Source organism: Conger conger, chromosome 7, assembly GCF_963514075.1.
Source record: "Conger conger chromosome 7, fConCon1.1, whole genome shotgun sequence".
NCBI classification, from domain to species: Eukaryota; Metazoa; Chordata; class Actinopteri; order Anguilliformes; family Congridae; genus Conger; species Conger conger.
In genome coordinates, this window is record NC_083766.1 from 33,676,483 (window position 1) to 33,697,282 (window position 20,800).

At 39.7% G+C, this 20,800-nt stretch overlaps 2 protein-coding genes across 3 annotated transcripts; both read right to left on the reverse strand.

Moving 5' to 3' along the window:
* Positions 1-195: 195 nt before the first annotated feature.
* Positions 196-20,019, reverse strand: LOC133133948 (class I histocompatibility antigen, Gogo-A*0401 alpha chain-like). Of its 2 annotated transcripts, none has more exons than XM_061250260.1 (6): positions 19,888-20,019; positions 19,510-19,576; positions 17,834-18,184; positions 17,291-17,602; positions 16,683-16,754; positions 196-726 (listed from the first exon to the last, which is right to left on the reverse strand). In XM_061250260.1, the coding sequence occupies exons 1-6, from the start codon at positions 19,894-19,896 to the stop codon at positions 641-643; spliced, it is 897 nt and encodes a 298-aa protein (XP_061106244.1). In that variant the 5' UTR covers positions 19,897-20,019; the 3' UTR covers positions 196-640. The 2 variants fall into 2 exon arrangements, with proteins under 2 accessions (XP_061106244.1, XP_061106243.1); XM_061250259.1 differs by lacking the exon at positions 196-726 and adding an exon at positions 13,263-13,429.
* Positions 4,072-7,426, reverse strand: LOC133133949 (uncharacterized). Its single transcript, XM_061250261.1, has 5 exons — positions 7,324-7,426; positions 6,890-6,956; positions 5,227-5,577; positions 4,684-4,995; positions 4,072-4,143 (listed from the first exon to the last, which is right to left on the reverse strand). Exons 1-4 carry the CDS (start codon positions 7,330-7,332, stop codon positions 4,787-4,789), a joined length of 636 nt encoding a protein of 211 aa, XP_061106245.1. The 5' UTR covers positions 7,333-7,426; the 3' UTR covers positions 4,072-4,143; positions 4,684-4,786.
* Positions 20,020-20,800: the final 781 nt, after the last annotated feature.

Consider the following 20,800-nt stretch of genomic DNA (forward strand, 5'->3'; position numbering starts at 1 on the left):
AAAGCTCAAATTGGCTGCGGAATGAGAACACAATAGAAGCAGAGACTGCAGGCCTCCAGGACCGGAGTTTCATACCCCTGACATATTGCAGAGGAATCAGGAATCAACAGCCCCAAGGACATACAGTAAGGGTTTCATACTGATTACACATTTGGTTTTAAAGATCAGCAAAGCAGAAATAACGCATTGACTGCATTTAAAATAACTTTGTTTATTGGATAGGTCCCAGGGAAACAGCAATACACAAGAGCAATATCAGAGCCATTTTCCTCAACTGAGGTTTCTGCAAATCTGCAACTAATGTGAGTGTAATAGCACTGAGCAAACATAAGGTCATTGATCCAAGTACATGTTCAAAGGACGACAGGTTATTATACAAACCATATCATGTATAAAGTGAGAAACATTTTAAATGGATATAAAATACAAAGCACAACTGCTTTTCTGTGACAAGAGGACAAGCACAACTATACCAAAGTAAAGTTTATGCATACTATATCCAATATTAAATGCAGTAATGGTGTAATGAAAGAACTGTTCCAGAGATTATTTTTAAGCAGTGCAGTATGCCAGGAAGAAGCAATAATATATGCCAAGTGCAGATTCAATGAGAGACACAGGCTCACAGATAAGGATTTTCTTATGTCTGTCTCATTGTATAAGTGCAGTTGGTGAAGACACTTGTGTCCACTGGGTTTTCACTTGCAGCTTCTCCCTTTTGGATACCTATAAAATAAGGAAAATAACTGATCATTCAAATGATTTCGGTTTCACTTCTTGAATTTAGAAAATGAGTGTGAACCCCAAGAATGCAGGTAGAAGAAAGGTTTCTCTCCTTAGCTGGTCCTGTCTCTGTGCTCATGCTAAAACTTGAATTTAATACTATCACATTCCATAATTAAAGGGGGCTAACAAGAGTATTTTCCCCCTCATTTATGATGCCCTTATCATCCCCCTCTGTTCCCATCCCCAATCAACTGTAGTGATGATTCAACTTCATTAATAATCTCTGTTGTATGTGTTTACATCATAAGCAAAACCTTCCACAAGCAAATGTGACATTCAAGGGTTTGTTAAACAATTTTTCCTCCATGAACTTTGCCATTTAGCAGCATCATCAGAAGTTTGTGGTAAGTCAGTCATTGCCTACGTATTGGTGTTACAGGATGTTGTGCTGCAGACGTGTTTTTACAGTGCATTCATTTAATGAAGTGAGCAGAAACCTACACTGTATTTTCAACATTTCCATGAGTTTTAAAATGCTATCAACAATCTATAAGACCAATAGCAAGCACATGCTTTCGTTTTGTAAGTAATAATCAATAGATACCCTATTTTGCATGGGTCCCACTGATTAACAGGAGTCAGATTTCTGTGTTCATCAAGGTTTCACCTCATTTGTTCAAGCCCCCAGTGTCTTTCCATTCGAGGTTTACTTTGGCTTACTTAGGCACAGACCCAGACAGTGTAGGGGTTCAGACAGGACAATATCAAAGGATAGAGGGGGTGGTTAAAGAGGGGGGCTGTACACTTTACATATAATGTGCCCCGTTATAGGGAATTGTAGTTTTTATTATTTACCCTTTGTGTATTTTACTGTATGTTTTAACTGCTCTTCATTTCTTTCTTTTCTGTTGTGTTTTCCATCATTGTTTTTGTCATTTGATTATCTGTGAGTTTAACTGAGCTGAAATTATTTCTATGAACAGCACTAAAAAAATGTACAGAGCTTTAGTTGGTTATATATAATGAAATGCACTGTGACCTAAATGGGCCCCAAACAAACCACTTTCCAGCAAGCTGTTACACTAATAACATTGCTTTAAATCAACAAGAGTGATGCTTTGATGTACTGTATGTACAATACATACTTTCTGTTATACAAAGAAAGTTTATTCAGCCGGCTTTTCATCTCAGGGCGGTAGACCATTCGCGGGTGTAAGACGGGAAGTACTTACATTTACAGAAACGGAATAGTGCGCAGATGAGAATCAGAGTCCCGACCAACGTGCCCACAGAAATGAGAACCAGGGAAATTGGGTAAAAGTTCTCACCTGTGGGAGACACACGGCGAGAATCATCAGTAAATCATTTAGACTATCAGCTCACTGCCCACTTATATGAGGGAGATATAGGTTGCAGGGAAGTGTAGGTGGACTAGTGATTGATGGGCATTAGCATAACATTTTACATTTACATTTTAGTCATTTGGCAGACGCTTTTACTCCAAAGCGACTTACAAGTGCATAACTTATCGTCATGATGTGTGGTGGTGTCCACATTAATTTCTGTCTACACCAAGTGCAATAAATAAATCACAAATGCACTGCACCATAGCTAATGTGACTTATACTTAAAGCTAGAGATCATAGAATCTATCCACTATGGGTGTTGGCATTCCTCTAAACACTGACCAATTAGAGTATAGTAATCAGCATCACTGGACTGGTCATTTTAATTGTTATGGTCTCAATATTCTACAGCAGGGACACTCAAATCTGGCCCTAGAGGTTGGTAGTACTGCTGGTTTTCATTCTTCCCCACTAAACAACTGGAATCAGAAATCGATGTATCATTTACCACACGGTATTCACACAGTCTTCCAGGGCTTCCAGTCTTTGTCTATACAACTGAAACTGTAGCAGCAGCATACCTTCCCCGAGAAGGAACATTTAATGGGTAGGAATGTCCTCAAAACTGTCCTCAAAATCTGTAGTGTCTACTAAACATACTGCAGACTGGGCGCCATATCTCCATGCTACTGTAGTGTCATAAGATGCCCACCCTGGTAATAAAAAGCCTCTTCTTCTATGATCTATTGGACTGTGATTGGATCAAAGATGGCTCTGCCTCATTCTCTCTGTGGGACCTCCCTAAAAGTTTTGCTTCTTGAAAATTCTGCTCATGAATACACTCAAAACCATGAAAATATGTATATGAAAGTACACTACAATGAAAGAACATTTTAGTAGAAAGTGTGTTTAGTAGACAGTACATAATGTACAGTGCAGTCTGTAAGTATCTAGAGCTCTGTACTCTAGATTTGAAATAAAATAATGAAGATGAGGTTAAGGTGCAGACTGTCTCCTTTAATTTGTGTGTATTTACATCCATATTATGTGATCTGTGTAGGAATGACTTACCTTTTTATACATAAATACTTGGATGTGTACTGAAGCATGTTATCTGCTGATTTTATCAAGTTCAATCAAATGCCTGATTGGACGGAGCAGTTTGTTTGTTGGTGGGGTGGTCTGTAGCATAGTGGCTAAGGTAAATGACTGGGACACGCAAGGTCGATGATTCTAATCCTGGTGTAGCCACCATAAGATCTGCACAGCCGTTGGGCCCTTGAGCAAGGCCCTTAACCCTGCATTTCTCCAGGGGAGGATTGTCTCCTGCTTAGTCTAATCAACTGCATGCCGCTCTGGATAAGAGCGCCTGCCAATAATGCAATGCAATGTAATGTTTTGGTAAGCCTATTGTTTTGTCTAAATCTCTTTTCTTTTTATTTCTCTGCCTTTTTTAATTTCTCAGTCAATGCTAATGCTTGACTCTCATTCATGCAACTCTGGTTCTCAGGTTAAGGACCAGTAACAGATTCCACAGGAAACCAAAAGCCTAGAATTGAGACTATACACTTTAACCTCTAATTGTTCGTTTAATTTCAAATCCAATGTACTAGAGTACAGAACCAAAAGAACAGAAATTGAACCACTGTCCAAATACTCACGGACTGCACTGTATTTTGAGGATACAGTAGTTTCAGACATGGCCACAGTCTGTTGTTAGTACACTAGAGTAATGGCTGCTGAAAATGGGACTTTGTAGTAATCATATGTAAATATTGAATGAATAAATAGTTATTTCAAACAGTAATAGTAATTTGTAACTGCATGTGTGCATGTGTGTGTTGAGCAGTTTGGATACATTTTATTTCTGTATTGCTTTAAAATCCCAATATTGTCCTCGGTATATTTGACCTTACAGCTTCGCACAAAACAAGAATATACACACTTATATATCAGACATTAGCCACATGTGATATTTCAGAGAAAAAACTAAGCTTACTGATGTTAGATCCAAAAAGGATGATCAGTCCAACAAAGACTGTCCCACTCACTATTGAAATTATATGCAGATCTGCAACAAGTGCAATGAAGAAAAGTTACATATTTATGCCAATTTTTACTTAAGATTAACCCCTTAACACAATCTTAAAAATATCAAATAAAATAGTTACTATTCTTGAACCCTTTTGACTACAGGAATAATCCTGGTCTCTTCTGAAAGGTAACCCTTTGAGGTTAGTTTTCCAAGAGTCAGAATTACTCCAAATATTACTGAAACCATTACAGGAGCTCAAACGCAAGAGTTTTAGTTTTTTTTCTCACTGAAAAGATTTTCTGTTTTTGACCGGATGCAGATTATTGTAGCTGTGGCTTGTGTGCTGAGAAACACAATGGAGCCAAGTCACAACACTGGACAAAACCCCTTTAAAATGTGAAGACAATATCACCAGGAATGAGCATTCTGAATTGTTTTTCTAATCTACGTATGTCAAGACCGTTTTCCAAAATGACATTTGCAGTCTCCAAAAGGACACATGGAAACTAATAATAATACTGTTTTAAACATTTTTTTTATAAAGTGCTGCAGACTGAGTAATTGACTTGAACAGACCTTTGAGCATATGTCTCTTCTCTCTACTGAGAGATAGAGTATAGTTGAAAGTGATGGGCTGGCTGAGAGTGGAGTGGTTGACCCAGCAGGTGAACACCTCATCCTAAGCTTGCTTTGAAGACGGAGACAGGGACGTGTTGAGACTGAAGGTGCCGTCCATGTTGGCAGAGAGTGTGGGCGTGACATTGAGGTGCTGTCCGTCACGAAGCCACACCTGCTCTACTCTACCTGGGTAAAAGCTGTGGGCAACGCAGACTAACAGTGGGGGTCCACTGGACCCCTCCACCTGGGACACAGTCACAGTGGGACGGGCTGCATACAGGACAAGACAGGGAGCAGGGCGTGGGTTAACCATGGCAGATCATATAATATTCAACACCACTGTAAGGTCTACCAGTGTGATTACATTAGTAGTACTGAATATACAATATGGTGAAAATAGCTTTAACAAATTATTCTGTGTTTTTTTAAGAATGATAAATGTAACTCCATTAAAGCAATGACAAATAGGTAGTGGTTTCATTGAACATGATTTTTGCTTACCTGTTACACAAAGAGATGTGGTGCTGTTTTGTCTTTTATTTCGGTCGGGCGGATACAATTTAAACACTTCACAGGTGTATATATCAGAGTCATTTATCTGGAGCTCTAGTATACTTACATATATAGCTTTTGTCTCATTATTCCACAATATACTGTAACGGGTACAATTTCCCATCCAATGATTGTTATTATAAGTTTTGGTGCAAACTTTTCTGTTGTTTGACCTCATCAAAGTTACAGAAACAGCTTCAAATTGATCGAAAGGGAGAGGACAGTGGATGTTGACTTTGTCCCCTCTTAGTCGTGTGAGCATATTGAGCTTCTCTGCTGAGCATGACATGGTTTTCCCAGCTGCAAAAGAAGAGGCCAGACTTGAGTAACCAGTCCAGGACTCATTTTTTATTATTTGATACAGTCAACCTCAAGATGTGACTAGTTCAGCAGTTGCAAATATGGTTAGATCACAAATGAGTATACATAAGTTGGCAGGACCAGGTTTACGACCATTAATGATGCATATTCCCTGACCTATTTGAACTATGAATTTCACTCGATGGCTCTGTGCCATAGAGCTAAAAAAGACTTATTCTTTTGTGGAAGCCATGAACCCTCATTATTAACTTGTCTTATGCAAATGATCTGCATGTAATCTGCACATGGCTGGTCTTAAAGAAAAGATGGCCATTAAATAATTCATCGCTGATTTAGCAAATTGTGTTATTTATAGTAAAATGTATGCATTTTGAATTAAATCTTTTTAATAAATATTTAGAAGACTGCCTCAGAATGTGATTGGTGTGGAGACTATCGTGTTATAGCTGAGACCACACTAGAGTAGGTCTGTATTTTTGACACTGTGGTTTTTGTGTTTAGCAATGCAGTACATGATGCACAAACACAATTCTCAAGAGAGAGGGGGAGGGAGTATAAAACAAGAAGGAGGTAAAATGATTATGCTATTAAGTATTTAAATACTCAGTGAGGACTTTATTAGGTATTTATTAGACTTCTACCACTGTAGCCTATCCACTTAGAGTTATGATGCGTTGTGTGTTCAGAGATGCTTTTCTGCATCTGCACGATTGTTGTAATGTGTGGTTATTGTTCTCATGAACAAGGCGTTTCTGTCTGCAGAATCGTGTGAATAAGTAGGTGGGTGAATAAGTGCTCAATGAGTGTATTTGAACAATTTTAAAGGACTGATATGTGCAAATTTTGGTCATATTTATACATTTTCATTATTACAATATTGTCACATCTGACCTATTCTGAAAATGTAATCGTGAAATAGCATGTGTCATTGACGATGTCCTGGTGCTAACTCAGTTTTAGTGGATTTTGATGGGTTATTATTATTCTATTATTTGGTTTTTAGACCTTATCTCAATACCCAGATGCAATTGTATGTATGTCATTAGAATGAGGTTCTAAGACAATTTAGCCTGAATTTGATTAGTATATCAAATTAAACAACAAATGTGTCATGTGAATATGTGTATAATATGCATCAAAATTGTGAAATGAGCTCACAGATCACATATTGTCACACTCATTACATTATGCTTGAAACCATCTTTGCTTTACAGAACTTTCGACATGTGCCTAAGACTTTTGCACAGTACTGTACATTAGAAGTAAAAATCTAAAAGTGCTTTAGAAGTACCTGCAAGCATTCCAAGGACAGCCGTCATTAAACCCTTTAAAATCCAGGTCAGACATGGTCTTATGTTCTGTGGCAAAATAGGAAAAAAACAATGGATTAGGAAAGGAACAAATAAAGATGATAATATAATGCCTCTTTATTCAAATGATCTATGCCTATGTCTGAAATTAAAGACCTCAGCGGCAAAGTCAGTGTCATTATGATTGACCATCAAATACAAGTACGCAAACCATATTGCAATTATAAATATAGCTGTCTGACACAGTAACGCAACTGAAACAACAATTAAAATTGCCCTGAAAAGGGAAGTCTTGTCTTTGCATGCATTTAAGCTAACATGACTACATGCAAAGCTATTTTCTGAAAAACAAGCAGCTTTCTAGAGTTTGACAGAAATATTTAGTAGTCTGAGTTCAAATATACGCAATACTCACTTCCCCCATTCTACTGAACAGAGTAAATAATCTCCACGACCTGCATGTAATGACCTTCCTTTTTACTAAGACTGAAGGTATCAGCCCTGCTGAAGGTGTCAGCCCTTTCTGTGGAACTTGTCATGTGGTCAGAGTTTCCTCTCAGAAACAGCAGCTCGGGGAAGAAGTTGATTCAACGCCTGCAACAAAAACTGTGCAACACTCCTTTTTTCTTAAACATTCATATCTTTTTTTGTGCTTTTCTTTGAAAGAATCTTAGTATGCTATTTTATAAATGCACTTTGTCTCCATTGATTTATTTGTTTATTCCCTGAAACCACTGGCAGTGACATGCCATACGGTTTTTTACTTTTACACGGACACCCCCACCCCACCCTCTAGCTTGCATCTGGCTGATCCCCCAAGCCACCTTTCTCATGAAATCACCAAGAAGATAATGTGTGGAATGCAATGCAAAATGTCCTTACCTGAAAAAAGTCAAGCTATTGAAATGATATTCGGTGGTTTTGGTTTGTCAGTTGGTGACGCTCTGGTACTGACTGTCATGACTTATATCCCTACAGCACAAGATGGTGCATAATCAGGCCGCACCCAGATAGGTCTACACAGTACAATCCTCAGTGCTGTACCTAATAATAGGGACTGTGTGCACTCTGATAAGTTGTGTGAGTTAAAATCATGCTCTCAGACGATTTTACACAGAACATTTTGCTGAATTGGGAAGGTTTCTCCCTTCATACTGTATACAGTGCATCCGGAAAGTATTCACAGCGCTTCACTTTTCCCACATTTTGTTATGTTACAGCCTTATTCCAAAATGGAATAAATTCTTTTTTTTTCCTCAAAATTCTACACACAACACCCCTTAATGACAACATGAAAGAAGTTTTTGAAATGTTTGCAAATTTCTTAAAAATAAAAAACTAAGAAATCACATGTACATAAGTATTCACAGCCTTTGCTCAATACTTTGTTGATGCACCTTTGGCAGCAATTACAGCCTCAAGTCTTTTTGAATATGATGCCACAAGCTTGGCACACCTATCTTTGGGCAGTTTCGCCCATTTCTCTTTGCAGCACCTCTCAAGCTCCATCAGGTTGGATGGGGAGCGTCGGTGCACAGCCATTTTCAGATCTCTCCAGAGATGTTCAATCGGATTCAAGTCTGGGCTCTGGCTGGGCCACTCAAGGACATTCACAGAATTGTCCTGAAGCCACTCCTTTCATATCTTGGCCGTGTGCTTAGGGTCGTTGTCCTGCTGAAAGATGAACCGTCGCCCCAGTCTGAGGTCAAGAGCGCTCTGGAGCAGGTTTTCATCCAGGATGTCTCTGTACATTGCTGCATTCATCTTTTTCTCAATCCTGACTAGTCTCCCAGTTCCTGCTGCTGAAAAACACAGCATGATGCTGCCACCACCATGTGTCACTGTAGGGATGGTATTGGCCAGGTGATGAGCGGTGCCTGGTTTCCTCCAAACATGACGCCTGGCATTCACGCCAAAGAGTTCAAGGTTTGTCTCATCAGACCAGGGAATTTTGTTTCTCATGGTCTGAGAGTCCTTCAGGTGCCTTTTGGCAAACTCCAGGCGGGCTGCCATGTGCCTTTTACCAAGGAGTGGCTTCCGTCTGGCCACTCTACCATACAGGCCTGATTGGTGGATTGCTGCAGAGATGGTTGTCCTTCTGGAAGGTTCTCCTCTCTCTACAGAGGAACGTTGGAGCTCTGACAGAGTGACCATCGGGTTCTTGGTCACCTCCCTGACAAAGGCCCTTCTCCCCCGATTGCTCAGTTTAGATGGGCGGCCAGCTCTAGGAAGAGTCCTGGTGGTTCCGAACTTCTTCCATTTACAGATGATGGAGGCCACAGTGCTCATTGGGACCTTCAAAGCAGCAGAAAATGTTCTGTACCCTTCCCCAGATTTGTGCCGCGAGACAATCCTGTCTCGGCGGTCTACAGACAATTCCTTTGACTTCATGCTTGGTTTGTGCTCTGACATGCACTGTCAACTGTGGGACCTTATATAGACAGGTGTGTGCCTTTCCAAATCATGTCCAATCAACTGAATTTACCACAGGTGGACTCCAATTAAGCTGTAGAAACATCTCAAGGTTGATCAGTGGAAACAGGATGCACCTGAGCTCAATTTTGAGCTTCATGGCAAAGGCTGTGAATACTTATGTACCTGTGATTTCTTAGTTTTTTATTTTTTAATAAATTTGCAAAAATTTCAAAAATAACTTCTTTCATGTTGTCATAATGGGGTGTTGTGTGTAGAATTTTGAGGAAAAAAATGAATTTATTCCATTTTGGAATAAGGCTGTAACATAACAAAATGTGGGAAAAGTGAAGCGCTGTGAATACTTTCTGGATGCACTGTAAGAGCATGTCATCTGGTCAAACATGGGCCTGTGCCATCCTCTCATAATAAACCAACTGTGCAGTGAAAAGAAAAGTGGCTTTTTTGCATGTTGTCCTGAGCTCTGTATAACAAAAAGCATATTGCAGTGAAGGAAAAAAATATGACATTCCAAATTAGGGGAGAAAAGGAATCAACATATTTTTGTATGAGTAAATTGCGTTGCAATAGCATGGGACAGACAGACTAAACTTGATGAATTGTGAAAATAGTGGGAAAAGAGAAATAGTGGGTGATTTAACAAACAGCTATTGTCAGCAATAAAGCAAATAGTATTTTGTAGGATTTTGTTTTCGCACATTTTTAATGACAATAAACACGTATGAACCTTATGAAAGCATCACATATGAAAACATTAAGGGTGAGATGCTGTCTTCACAAGTGAAAATGTTAGCTGAAACTGTTACCATTCATCAAAGATTGTTTCATCATTAACATTTTGTACAGACAGCACCTATATCCAAAATGTAACATTTAAAGTTTTTAATTGCACATAAGCGAAAAATGAAATATCTTTCCATTGTCATTGCACTGAAACCTCCCCCATCAACTAACTGTTTGGCAGTTGGGCCAAGCTAATAATGACTACATGGTGGAAAAGATACCCATCTATGGCCTCCTGCATTTGTGCTGTGGTCAGAAGGGGTGTGTGTGTGTGTGTGTGTATATATATATATATGTCTATGTACATCTGTATATGTGTGTGTGCATGTGTGTGTGTGTTTGCGTAATAAGAATATTCTATAAGCACATTCTGAGAAAAAAGACAACTGCTTTTATCACTTCATAATGTCCTGGCATTCAGTTAATATGTCAAGCTATATGCAATGTTCATAATTAGCATGAGATGATAGTGCCATGTTTCAGCTGAGTGACATCACAAGCCAAGGTTTACTTTAGCACATCCGCAGATTCTTTTTTTTTTCATGTTACGGTACCAGAAGGAAAATAGCAAATCATAGATCTATGAACAAATTAAAAAGGACAGCTATGATCATACAGACAAAACCCACAATAACAGAAATAATTCACTTTTATGACATCATAGGCTCCATAAAAATAATATCACTTATATACTTTTAATTTCACTGCTGTCATCTGGTATAGAGCTTGTTCATTCATGCAACAGAAATGTACACTCAGTGATCACTTTATGAAGTAGATCTGCACACCAGTTAATGCAAATATTTAATGAGCCGATCATGTGGCAGCGACTAAATGCATGATCAAGAGTTTCAGACCAAATGTCAGAACGTTGAAGAAAAGTGAGTTTGACTGTGGAATGATTATTGGTGCCAGACAGGGTGGTTTGAGTATCTCAGCTAAAACAGCTAATCTCCGGGGGCATGTCACAACATACAATATGTCACTCCACATTTGTCTTTTCATATCTTAATCAAGTTATTTTATTCCAGCTGTCAGGGGTTTTCATGACATGGATTGAAATTGTCAGGAACTGGGTGGTGTCTACCGGTCAGCAAAGCCTTGTGCCCAGCTTGCACATCAGCTGGGGAAAGAAACATACTTGTGCTGACGCCTGCATTTTGTGTAAATTGGTCAATTTTTGTAGGTGGAGAAGCATTTGAAGTGTCCTACAGAAATGGTGGACTTCATGATCATTGAGGCAAATTTGGTCTTCACGAGGGGAGGTACCTGTGAACCAAATTGCATGACTCTACAGGAGAGATCACTAACTCTGGCCATCAAATCCTGTTCTGATTTCCTTTTCTCCCGTGTAATTAATGCCACTGATTGGCCTAATTGTCTTCACACCTGACTCCCCGGTAAAGGCAGGGTAGAAAAGCAGCAGTTCTCTGTGCTTGAGGACCATGATACCTTGGGGACTGTAGATGACATATTTATACAATCGTGACCTCAGGGGAACTAAAACAAATTTCACGACAAGGTTGCGTGCATCATCTCACACCTCAACAGGAAACCGGAAGACATAGCCCAATGTATACGTTTTCAGCTTGGGCAGCAGAGAGGGTTACAGATAGAGATGGTCTCTAGTGCTATGGTGGTATATTGAGTCGCCAGTCTCAATTAATAGCCAACCTGAAAATAGCTCTGATTGGAAGCTTGTCCTCTCTAAATTGTTTGAGGGTATTTGACAGCCATCAAACTTTTTGTGATGAAGGCACTACACTAAAAAGTGTGAATCTTTTTGCTTCATCTTAGCAATAAACATGTGAGTGCAGATATGTCATGAATGTAGAACATAGTAAAAGATGGATAGAGTAAAAAACATGCACAGCAATATTTAAACTCCAGCTGTTTAGGACTGGGGGTAGACCAGCCCCTTACTGCCATCTAGGGGAAACAGGAGTACAGTGCAGCTATCATTGCAATTGGCACAATTGGTCTGAAAAACAGCTAAACCTCTTGACCAAGTCTGCATGCTTTTATGAATTTACTTGCTGCCACATGATTGGGTGATTAAATATTTGCATTAGGTACAGGTAGACCTAATAAAGTGAGTGTATGTGTTAATTTTAAAATTTCTCAAGAAAATTGACTATTGCCTAGGCTCCAAATATTTTAAAATCTTGCTCTCAGGGTTGGGAGGTAGTACCGGTTGTGGTTTTACCGGTTTATTATTATTTTCACCTGGCCCTCATTGGTGCCAGGGGAGCCTACCTCCTGTGGGTATTTAAAGTGCTTGCTGGCAATCGGTCGGTGCTTTGGAGTTAACTGTTCGCTCTTACACCAAGCTGGTATGCACGCGGTAGACTCAGTGTTTTAATGAGTCAGGTGCTCATTTAAAAGAAAAGGTAAGGAAGACGCTCAGCTTGTTGGTGCTGTGTGCACGGCTGACACCTTCCGTAAGGTTCTTGATTTCATTTATAGCTCGTGTGAGCTTGCGGGTGAGGGACGTTGTCCCCGGTATTTGTATTTTGGTTTGTGTTTTTCCTGAGCTGTGTCTCAAGGTTCTTTGTTTTCTTGCCAAGTGTTTTATACTAGGTTTTTCTTTTATTTTGGTCCCCAGTCTGGGGTTTGCAGTGCTCGCTTTTTGCACTCATTTTTGTTGGGTTGTTCGCCCTGGTTTTTAAGGGTCGCTTTATTTTCCTGTAGCCGTTTTTTGGGGCTGTTCCTTTTATTTTGGTCGGAGTTGTCTCCGAGATATATTTCCTGTTTCCTTTACCTCCCGGGGTTTTGTGGCGAACACGTTCGCGTGTCCGCTTATAAGGGATTACCCTTAGTCGCCCCTGGCTGTCATACTACACTTGCACACAAAAAGGTAAAATGAATTAGAATGATGTACAGTGCGTAGGGGTGGAAGAGATTACATTGGTATGTAGCTTAAATTACGTTCTGGTGGTTGTTGCAGGCTGTAAATTAATCCAGCAGTTGGGATGAATACTAATTGTCAATACTGAGTAAACCAAGCTTGCCCATATCGTTGATTGTTTTTCCAAAGTTGAGACATGTGCTTGTTGACTCATGAATGCTTCGTTAGAGAACACAAGGTCTTTGAGTCTAAAGTTAAAACACTATCTCTGTTCTTTTCTCTATTAACTTGAATGTTGAGAGTTAACAGAGAGCTGGGTGTCCTCCGGCTGGGTTTTTTTACAGCTGGACTGGCTGGTGGTTTCCTAGTGTGGAGTAAATCTCACTGGCTGTTGTGGAAGGTGATTCAGGAGAAGCACTATCAGTTGTTCTTTCTTGAGCAGAGTGACAAACCTTTTCTGAAAAACAAAAAGCATGTGGTGAGTCTGGACTTGGACAATGAACTAATATGAACTAATTACACAGTTCATGAACTAATATGTCACAAATGAAGGATATATTTTGAATGCAGTCAGGAATAAATAGTTCTGAAGTGAACTGATCTTCAAAAACAACATGAGATTGGAGAACACTAACCATTTTAAAAATAATATTTAGGACTTATTCCAATCACTTATTTTTCTACTCTTTTTTTCCCTTGCTCCTTTTTCTATTCCAAGCTCCACCCATTGGGATAGGCTAGAAAAAGAAGATATTTCAGTTTCCCTTCTTGCATCTAGAAAATTAGTTGGATCCACAGGTCGATCTTTTATATTTCATGCTTTCCTTGCTCAAAGGCAAGATTGGGAGTTCCTAAATTCTACTTCTACATTTACATTTTAGTCATTTGGCAGACACTTTTAATCCAAAGTGACTTACAAGTGCATAGTTTTTTAATAATTTTTTAAGAGTTAGGGTTAGACAAGAGGGATATTGGGGGGGGGGGATGAGGAGGGAGGACTGAGTTTGAAAAGGTGCGTTTTTAGTCTGCATCAAAATTTGGGGAGGGATTCTGCTGTCCTGACAGTGGTAGGCAAATCATTTCACCACTGAGGAACCAGAAAGGAAAACAGGCATGAACGTGCAGCTTGACCGCCAGGTGCTCGTAGTGAGGGAACCACAAGGTGACCAGAGCTGGCAGACCGGAGTGGTCTCGCTGGGGAGTAGGTAGCAATTAAAGATTGTATGTAAAGTGGGGCAGACCCCTTAGCAGCCTGAAATGGCAACACTAGCACCTTGAAGTGGATGCGCGCGGCAATAGGAAGCCAGTGGAGGGGTGACATGAGCTGACCTGGGCTGACTAGTGGTCAGGCAGGCTGCAACATTCTAGAGCAGCTAGAAGGGCTTGATGACATAAGCTGGGAGACTGGCCAAGAGGGCGTTGCAGTAATCCAGATGGGAAATGACGAGCGCCTAGACTACAAGCTGGGTGGCTTTCTCCGTCAGGAGATGACGGATACAACATATATTGTAGAGGAAGAACCTGCAGGTTCTGGGAGTGGAGGATGAGGTGAGGTGGTTATCAAGAGTCACCCCAAGATTCTTGGCCGTATGGGAGGAGGATACTACAAAGTCCTCAACAATCAGTGAGAGGTCGATTGTCAGAGAGGACTTGGGATGTAGAGAGGCTCAGTCTTACCAAGGTTAAGCTTCCGATGGTGGGAAGTCATCCACACAGAGATATCAGCCAAGCAGGCAGAGATCTGTGTGGTGACCTGGGTATTAGGGGGGAAGGAAAGAAAGAGTTGAGTGTCATTGGCATAAGAATGATAAGAAAAGCCATGGGAAGAGATAACAGAACCAAGAGACATGGTGTATAGAGAGAAGAGGAGAGGACCAAGAACTGAGCCCTGCGGGACTCCAGTTTGTAGGGGGTGTGGGTCAGAGCCTGAGCCCCTCCAAGACACCTGGTAGGAACGACCAGAGAGGTCAGATCCTGTGACACCCATCAGAGTCAGTAATGAATCAGCAGAATCTCATGGTTGACTGTATCGAAGGCGGCCGACAGGACAAGGAAGATGAGGACAGAGGAGAGGGATTTGGCTCTAGCGGAGTGGAATGCCTTGATGACCATGAGTCGGGCGGTCTCAGTGGAGTGGCCACTCTTGAAGCCGGACTGGTTGGGATCGTGAAGATTGTTCTGGAGAAGATAAGTTGACAGTGCAGAGCAGACTGCCCATTCCAGAGTTTTAGATAGAAAGGGAAGAAGAGAGACAGGCCGATAGCAGAGGGGTGAGAAACATTCCTTCCCCTAGAAGAAACATTTAATGGGCAGGACTGTCCTCAAAACTGTGTCCTCAAAATCTGTAGTGTCTCCTAAACATACTGCAGACTGGGTGCCATATCTCCACGCTACTGTAGTGTCATAAGATGCCCACCCTGGTAATAAAAAGCCTCTTCTTCTATGATCTATTGGACTGTGATTGGACCAAAGATGGCTCTGCCTCATTCTCTCTGTGGGACCTCCCTAAAAGTTTTGCTTCTTGAAAATTCTGCTCATGAATGCACTCAGCAAAACCATGAAAATATGTATATGAAAGTACATTACAATGAAATAACATTTTAGTAGAAAGTATGTTTAGTAGAACATACATACTGTACAGTGCAGTCTGTAAGTATCTAGAGCACTGTACTCTGTACTTGAAATTAAATAATGAAGATGAGGTTAAGGTGCAGACAGTCACCTTTAATTTGTGTGTATTTACATCCATATTATGTGATCTGTGTAGGGATTACATACCTTTTTATACATAAATACTTGGATGTGTACCGAAGCATGTTATCTGCTGATGTTATCAAGTTCAATCAAATGCCTGATTGGACGGAGTAGTTTGTTTGTTTGTGGGGTGGTCTGTAGCGTAGTGGTTAAGGTAAATGACTGGGACACGCAAGGTTGGTGGTTCTAATCCTGGTGTAGCCACAATAAGATCTGCACAGCCATTGGCCCTTGAGCAAGGCCCTTAACCCTGCATTGCTCCAGGGAAGGATTGTCTCCTGCTTAGTCTAATCAACTGCATGCCGCTCTGGATAAGAGCGCCTGCCAATAATGCAATGCAATGTAATGTTTTGGTAAGCCCATTGTTTTGTCTAAATCTCTGTTTTCTTTTTATTTCTCAGCCTTTTTTTATTTCTCAGTCAATGGTTTCCTTGACTTTCATTGATGTAAGTCTGGTCCTCAGGTTAAGGACCAGTAACAGATTCCACAGGAAACCAAAAGCCTAAAATCAAGACTACACACTTTAACCTCAAATTGTTTGTTTCATTTCAAATCCAATGTACAGTACTAGAGTACAGAACAAAAGAACAGAAATTGTACTGCTGTCCAAATACTTACAGACTGCACTGTATTTTGAGGACACAGTAGTTTCAGACATGGCCACAGTCTGTTGTGAGTACACTAGAGTAATGGCTGCTGAAAATGGGACTTTGTAGTAATCATATGTAAATATTGAATGAATAAATAGTTATTTCAGACAGTAATAGTAATTTGTAACAACATGTGTGCATGTGTGTGTTGAGCAGTTTGGATACATTTTATTTCTGTATTGCTTTAAAATCCCAATATTGTCCTCGGTATATTTGACCTAACAGTTTTGCACAAAACAAGAATATACACACTTATATATCAGACATTAGCCACATGTGATATTTCAGAGAAAAAACTAAGCTTACTGATGGTTGGTCCAAAAACGATGATCAGTCCAACAAAGACTGTCCCACACACTATTGAAATTATATGCAGATCTGCAACAAGAGCAATGAAGAAAAGTTACATATTTATGCCAAATTTTACTTGGGATTAACTCCTTAACACAATCTTAAAACTAACAAATAAAATAGTTACTATTCCTGAATCCTTTTGACCACAGGAATCATCCTGGTCTCTTCTGAAAGGTAACCCTTTGAGGTTAGTTTTCCAAGAGTCAGAATTACTCCAAATATTACTGAAACCATTACAGGAGCTCAAACGCAGTGAAAGAGTTTTTGTTTTTTTTCTCACTGAAAAGATTTTCTGTTTTTGACTGGATACAGATTATTGTAGCTGTGACTTGGGTGCTTAGAAACACAATGGAGCCAAGTCACAACACTGGACAAAACCCCTTTAAAATGTGAGGACAATATCTGCATTCTGAATTGTTTTTCTAATCGACGTATGTCTAGACAGTTTTCCAAAATGACATTTGCAGTCTCCAAAAGGACACATGGAAACTAATAATAATACTGTTTTAAACATGTTTTTTTATAAAGTGCTGCAGACTGAGTAATTGACTTGAACAGACCTTTGAGCATATGTCTCTTCTCTCTCCTGAGAGATAGAGTATAGTTGAAAGTGATGGGCTGGCTGAGAGTGGAGTGGTTGACCCAGCAGGTGAACACCTCATCCTTAGCTTGCTCTGAAGACAGAGACAGGGACGTGTTGAGACTGAAGGTGCCGTCCATGTTGGCAGAGCGTGTGGGCGTGACATTGAGGTGCTGTCCGTCACGAAGCCACACCTGCTCTGCTCCACCTGGGTAAAAGCTGTGGGCAACGCAGACTAACAGTGGGGGTCCACTGGACCCCTCCACCTGGGACACAGTCACAGTGGGACGGGCTGCATACAGGAAAAGACAGGGAGCAGGGAGTGGGTTAACCATGGCAGATCATATAATATTCAACACCACTGTAAGGTCTACCAGTGTGATTACATTAGTAGTACTGAATATACAATATGGTGAAAATAGCGTTAACAAATTATTCTGTGTTTTTTTAAGAATGATAAATGTAACTCCATTAAAGCAATGACAAATAGGTAGTGGTTTCATTGAACATGATTTTTCCTTACCTGTTACACAAAGAGATGTGGTGCTGTTTTGGCTTTTATTTCGGTCGGGCGGATACATTTTTGACACTTCACAGGTGTATATATCAGAGTCATTTATCTGGAGCTCTAGTATACTTACATATATTGCTTTTGTCTCATTATTCCACAGTATACTGTAACGGGCACAATTTCCCATCCAATGATTGTTATTATAAGTTTTGGTGCAAACTTTTCTGTTGTTTGACCTCATCAAAGTTACAGAAACAGCTTCAAATTGATCGAAAGGGAGAGGACAGTGGATGTTGACTTTGTCCCCTCTTAGTCGTGTGAGCATATTGAGCTTCTCTGCTGAGCATGACATGGTCTTCCCAGCTGCAAAAGAGGAGGCCAGACTTGAGTAACCAGTCCAGGACTCATTTTTTATTATTTGATACAGTCAACCTCAAGATGATCCTTGAATACATGTGACTAGTTCAGCAGTTGCAAATATGGTTAGATCACAAATGAGTGTACATAAGTTGGCAGGACCAAGTTTACAACCATGCATATTCCCTGACCTATTTGAACTATGAATTTCACTCGATGGCTCTGTGCCATAGAGCTAAAAAAAGACTTATTCTTTTGAGGAAGCCATGAACCCTCATTATTAACTTGTCTTATGCAAATGATCTGCATGTAATCTGCACATGGCTGGTCTTAAAGAAAAGATGGCCATTAAATAATTAATCGCTGATTTAGCAAATTGTGTTATTAATAGTAAAATGTATGCATTTTGAATTAAATCTTTTTAATAAATATTTAGAAGGCTGCCTCAGAATGTGATTGGTGTGGAGACTATCATGTTATAGCTGAGAGCACACTAGAGTAGGTCTGTATTTTTGACTGACACTGTGGTTTTTGTGTTAAGCAGTACAGTACATGATGCACAAACACAATTCTCAAGAGAGAGGGGGAGGGAGTATAAAACAGAAAGGAGGTAAAATGATTATGCTATTAAGTATTTAAATACTCAGTGAGCACTTTATTAGGTATTTATTAGACTTCTACCGCTGTAGCCTATCCACTTAGAGTTATGATGCGTTGTGTGTTCAGAGATGCTTTTCTGCATCTGCACGATTGTTGTAATGTGTGGTTATTGTTCTCATGAACAAGGCGTTTCTGTCTGCAGAATCGTGTGAATAAGTAGGTGGGTGAATAAGTGCTCAATGAGTGTATTTGAACAATTTTAAAGGACTGATATGTGCAAATTTTGGTCATATTTTTACATTTTCATTATTACAGTATTGTCACATCTGACCTATTCTGAAAATGTAATCGTGAAATAGCATGTGTCATTGACGATGTCCTGGTGCTAACTCAGTTTTAGTGGATTTTGATGGGTTATTATTATTATATTATTTGGTTTTTAGACCTTATCTCAATACCCAGATGCAATTGCATGTATGTCATTAGAATGAGGTTCTAAGACAATTAAGCCTTAATTTGATTAGTATATCAAATTAAACAACAAATGTGTCATGTGAATATGTGTATAATATGCATCAAAATTGTGAAATGAGCTCACAGATCACATATTGTCACACTCATTACATTATGCTTGAAACGATCTTTGCTTTACAGAACTTTCTACATGTGCCTAAGACTTTTGCACAGTACTGTACATTAAAAGTAAAAATCTAAAAGTGCTTTAGAAGTACCTGCAAGCATTCCAAGGACAGCCGTCATTAAACCCATTAACATCCAGGTCAGACATGGTCTTATGCTCTGTGGCGAAATAGGAAAAAAACAATAGATTAGGAAAGGAACAAATAAAGATGATAATATAATGCCTCTTTATTCAAATGATCTATGCCTATGTCTGAAATTAAAGACCTCAGCGGCAAAGTCAGTGTCATTATGATTGACCATCAAATACAAGTACGCAAACCATATTGCAATTATAAATATAGCTGTCTGACACAGTAACGCAACTGAAACAACAATTAAAATTGCCCTGAAAAGGAAAGTCTTGTCTTTGCATGCATTTAAGCTAACATGACTACATGCAAAGCTATTTTCTGAAAAACAATACTCACTTCCCCCATTCTACTGAACAGAGTAAATCATCTCCACAAACTGCATGTAATGACCTGCTGAAGGTGTCAGCCCTTTCTGTTGAACTTGTCATGTGGTCAGAGTTTCCTCTCAGAAACAGCAGCTCGGGGAAGAAGTTGATTCAACGCCTGCAACAAAAACTGTGCAACACTCTTAAACATTCATATCTTTTTTTGTGCTTTTCTTTGAAAGAATCTTAGTATGCTATTTTATGAATGCACTTTGTCTCCATTGATTTATTTGTTTATTCCCTGAAACCACTGGCAGTGACATGCCATACGGTTTAACTTTTACACGGACACCCCCACCGCTCTAGCTTGCATCTGGCTGATCCCCCAAGCCACCTTTCTCATGAAGTCACCAAGAAGATAATGTGTGGAATGCAATGCAAAATGTCCTTGCCTGAGAAAAGTCAAGCTATTGAAATGATATTGTCAAATCAGTGGTTTTGGTTTGTCAGTTGGTGCCGCTCTGGTACTGACTGTCATGACTTACACCCCTACAGCACAAGATGGTGCATAATCAGGCCGCACCCAGATAGGTCTACACAGTACAATTCTCAGTGCTGTACCTAATAATAGGGACTGTGTGCACTCTGATAAGTTGTGTGAGTTAAAATCATGCTCCCAGACGATTTTACACAGAACATTTTGCTGAATTGGGAAGGTTTCTCCCTTCATACTGTATACAGTGCAACCGGAAAGTATTCACAGCACTTCACTTTTCCCACATTTTGTTATGTTACAGCCTTATTCCAAAATAGAATAAATTCATTTTTTTTCCCTCAAAATTCTACACACGACACCCCTTAATGACAACATGAAAGAAGTTTTTGAAATGTTTGCAAATTTCTTAAAAATAAAAACTAAGAAATCACATGTACATAAGTATTCA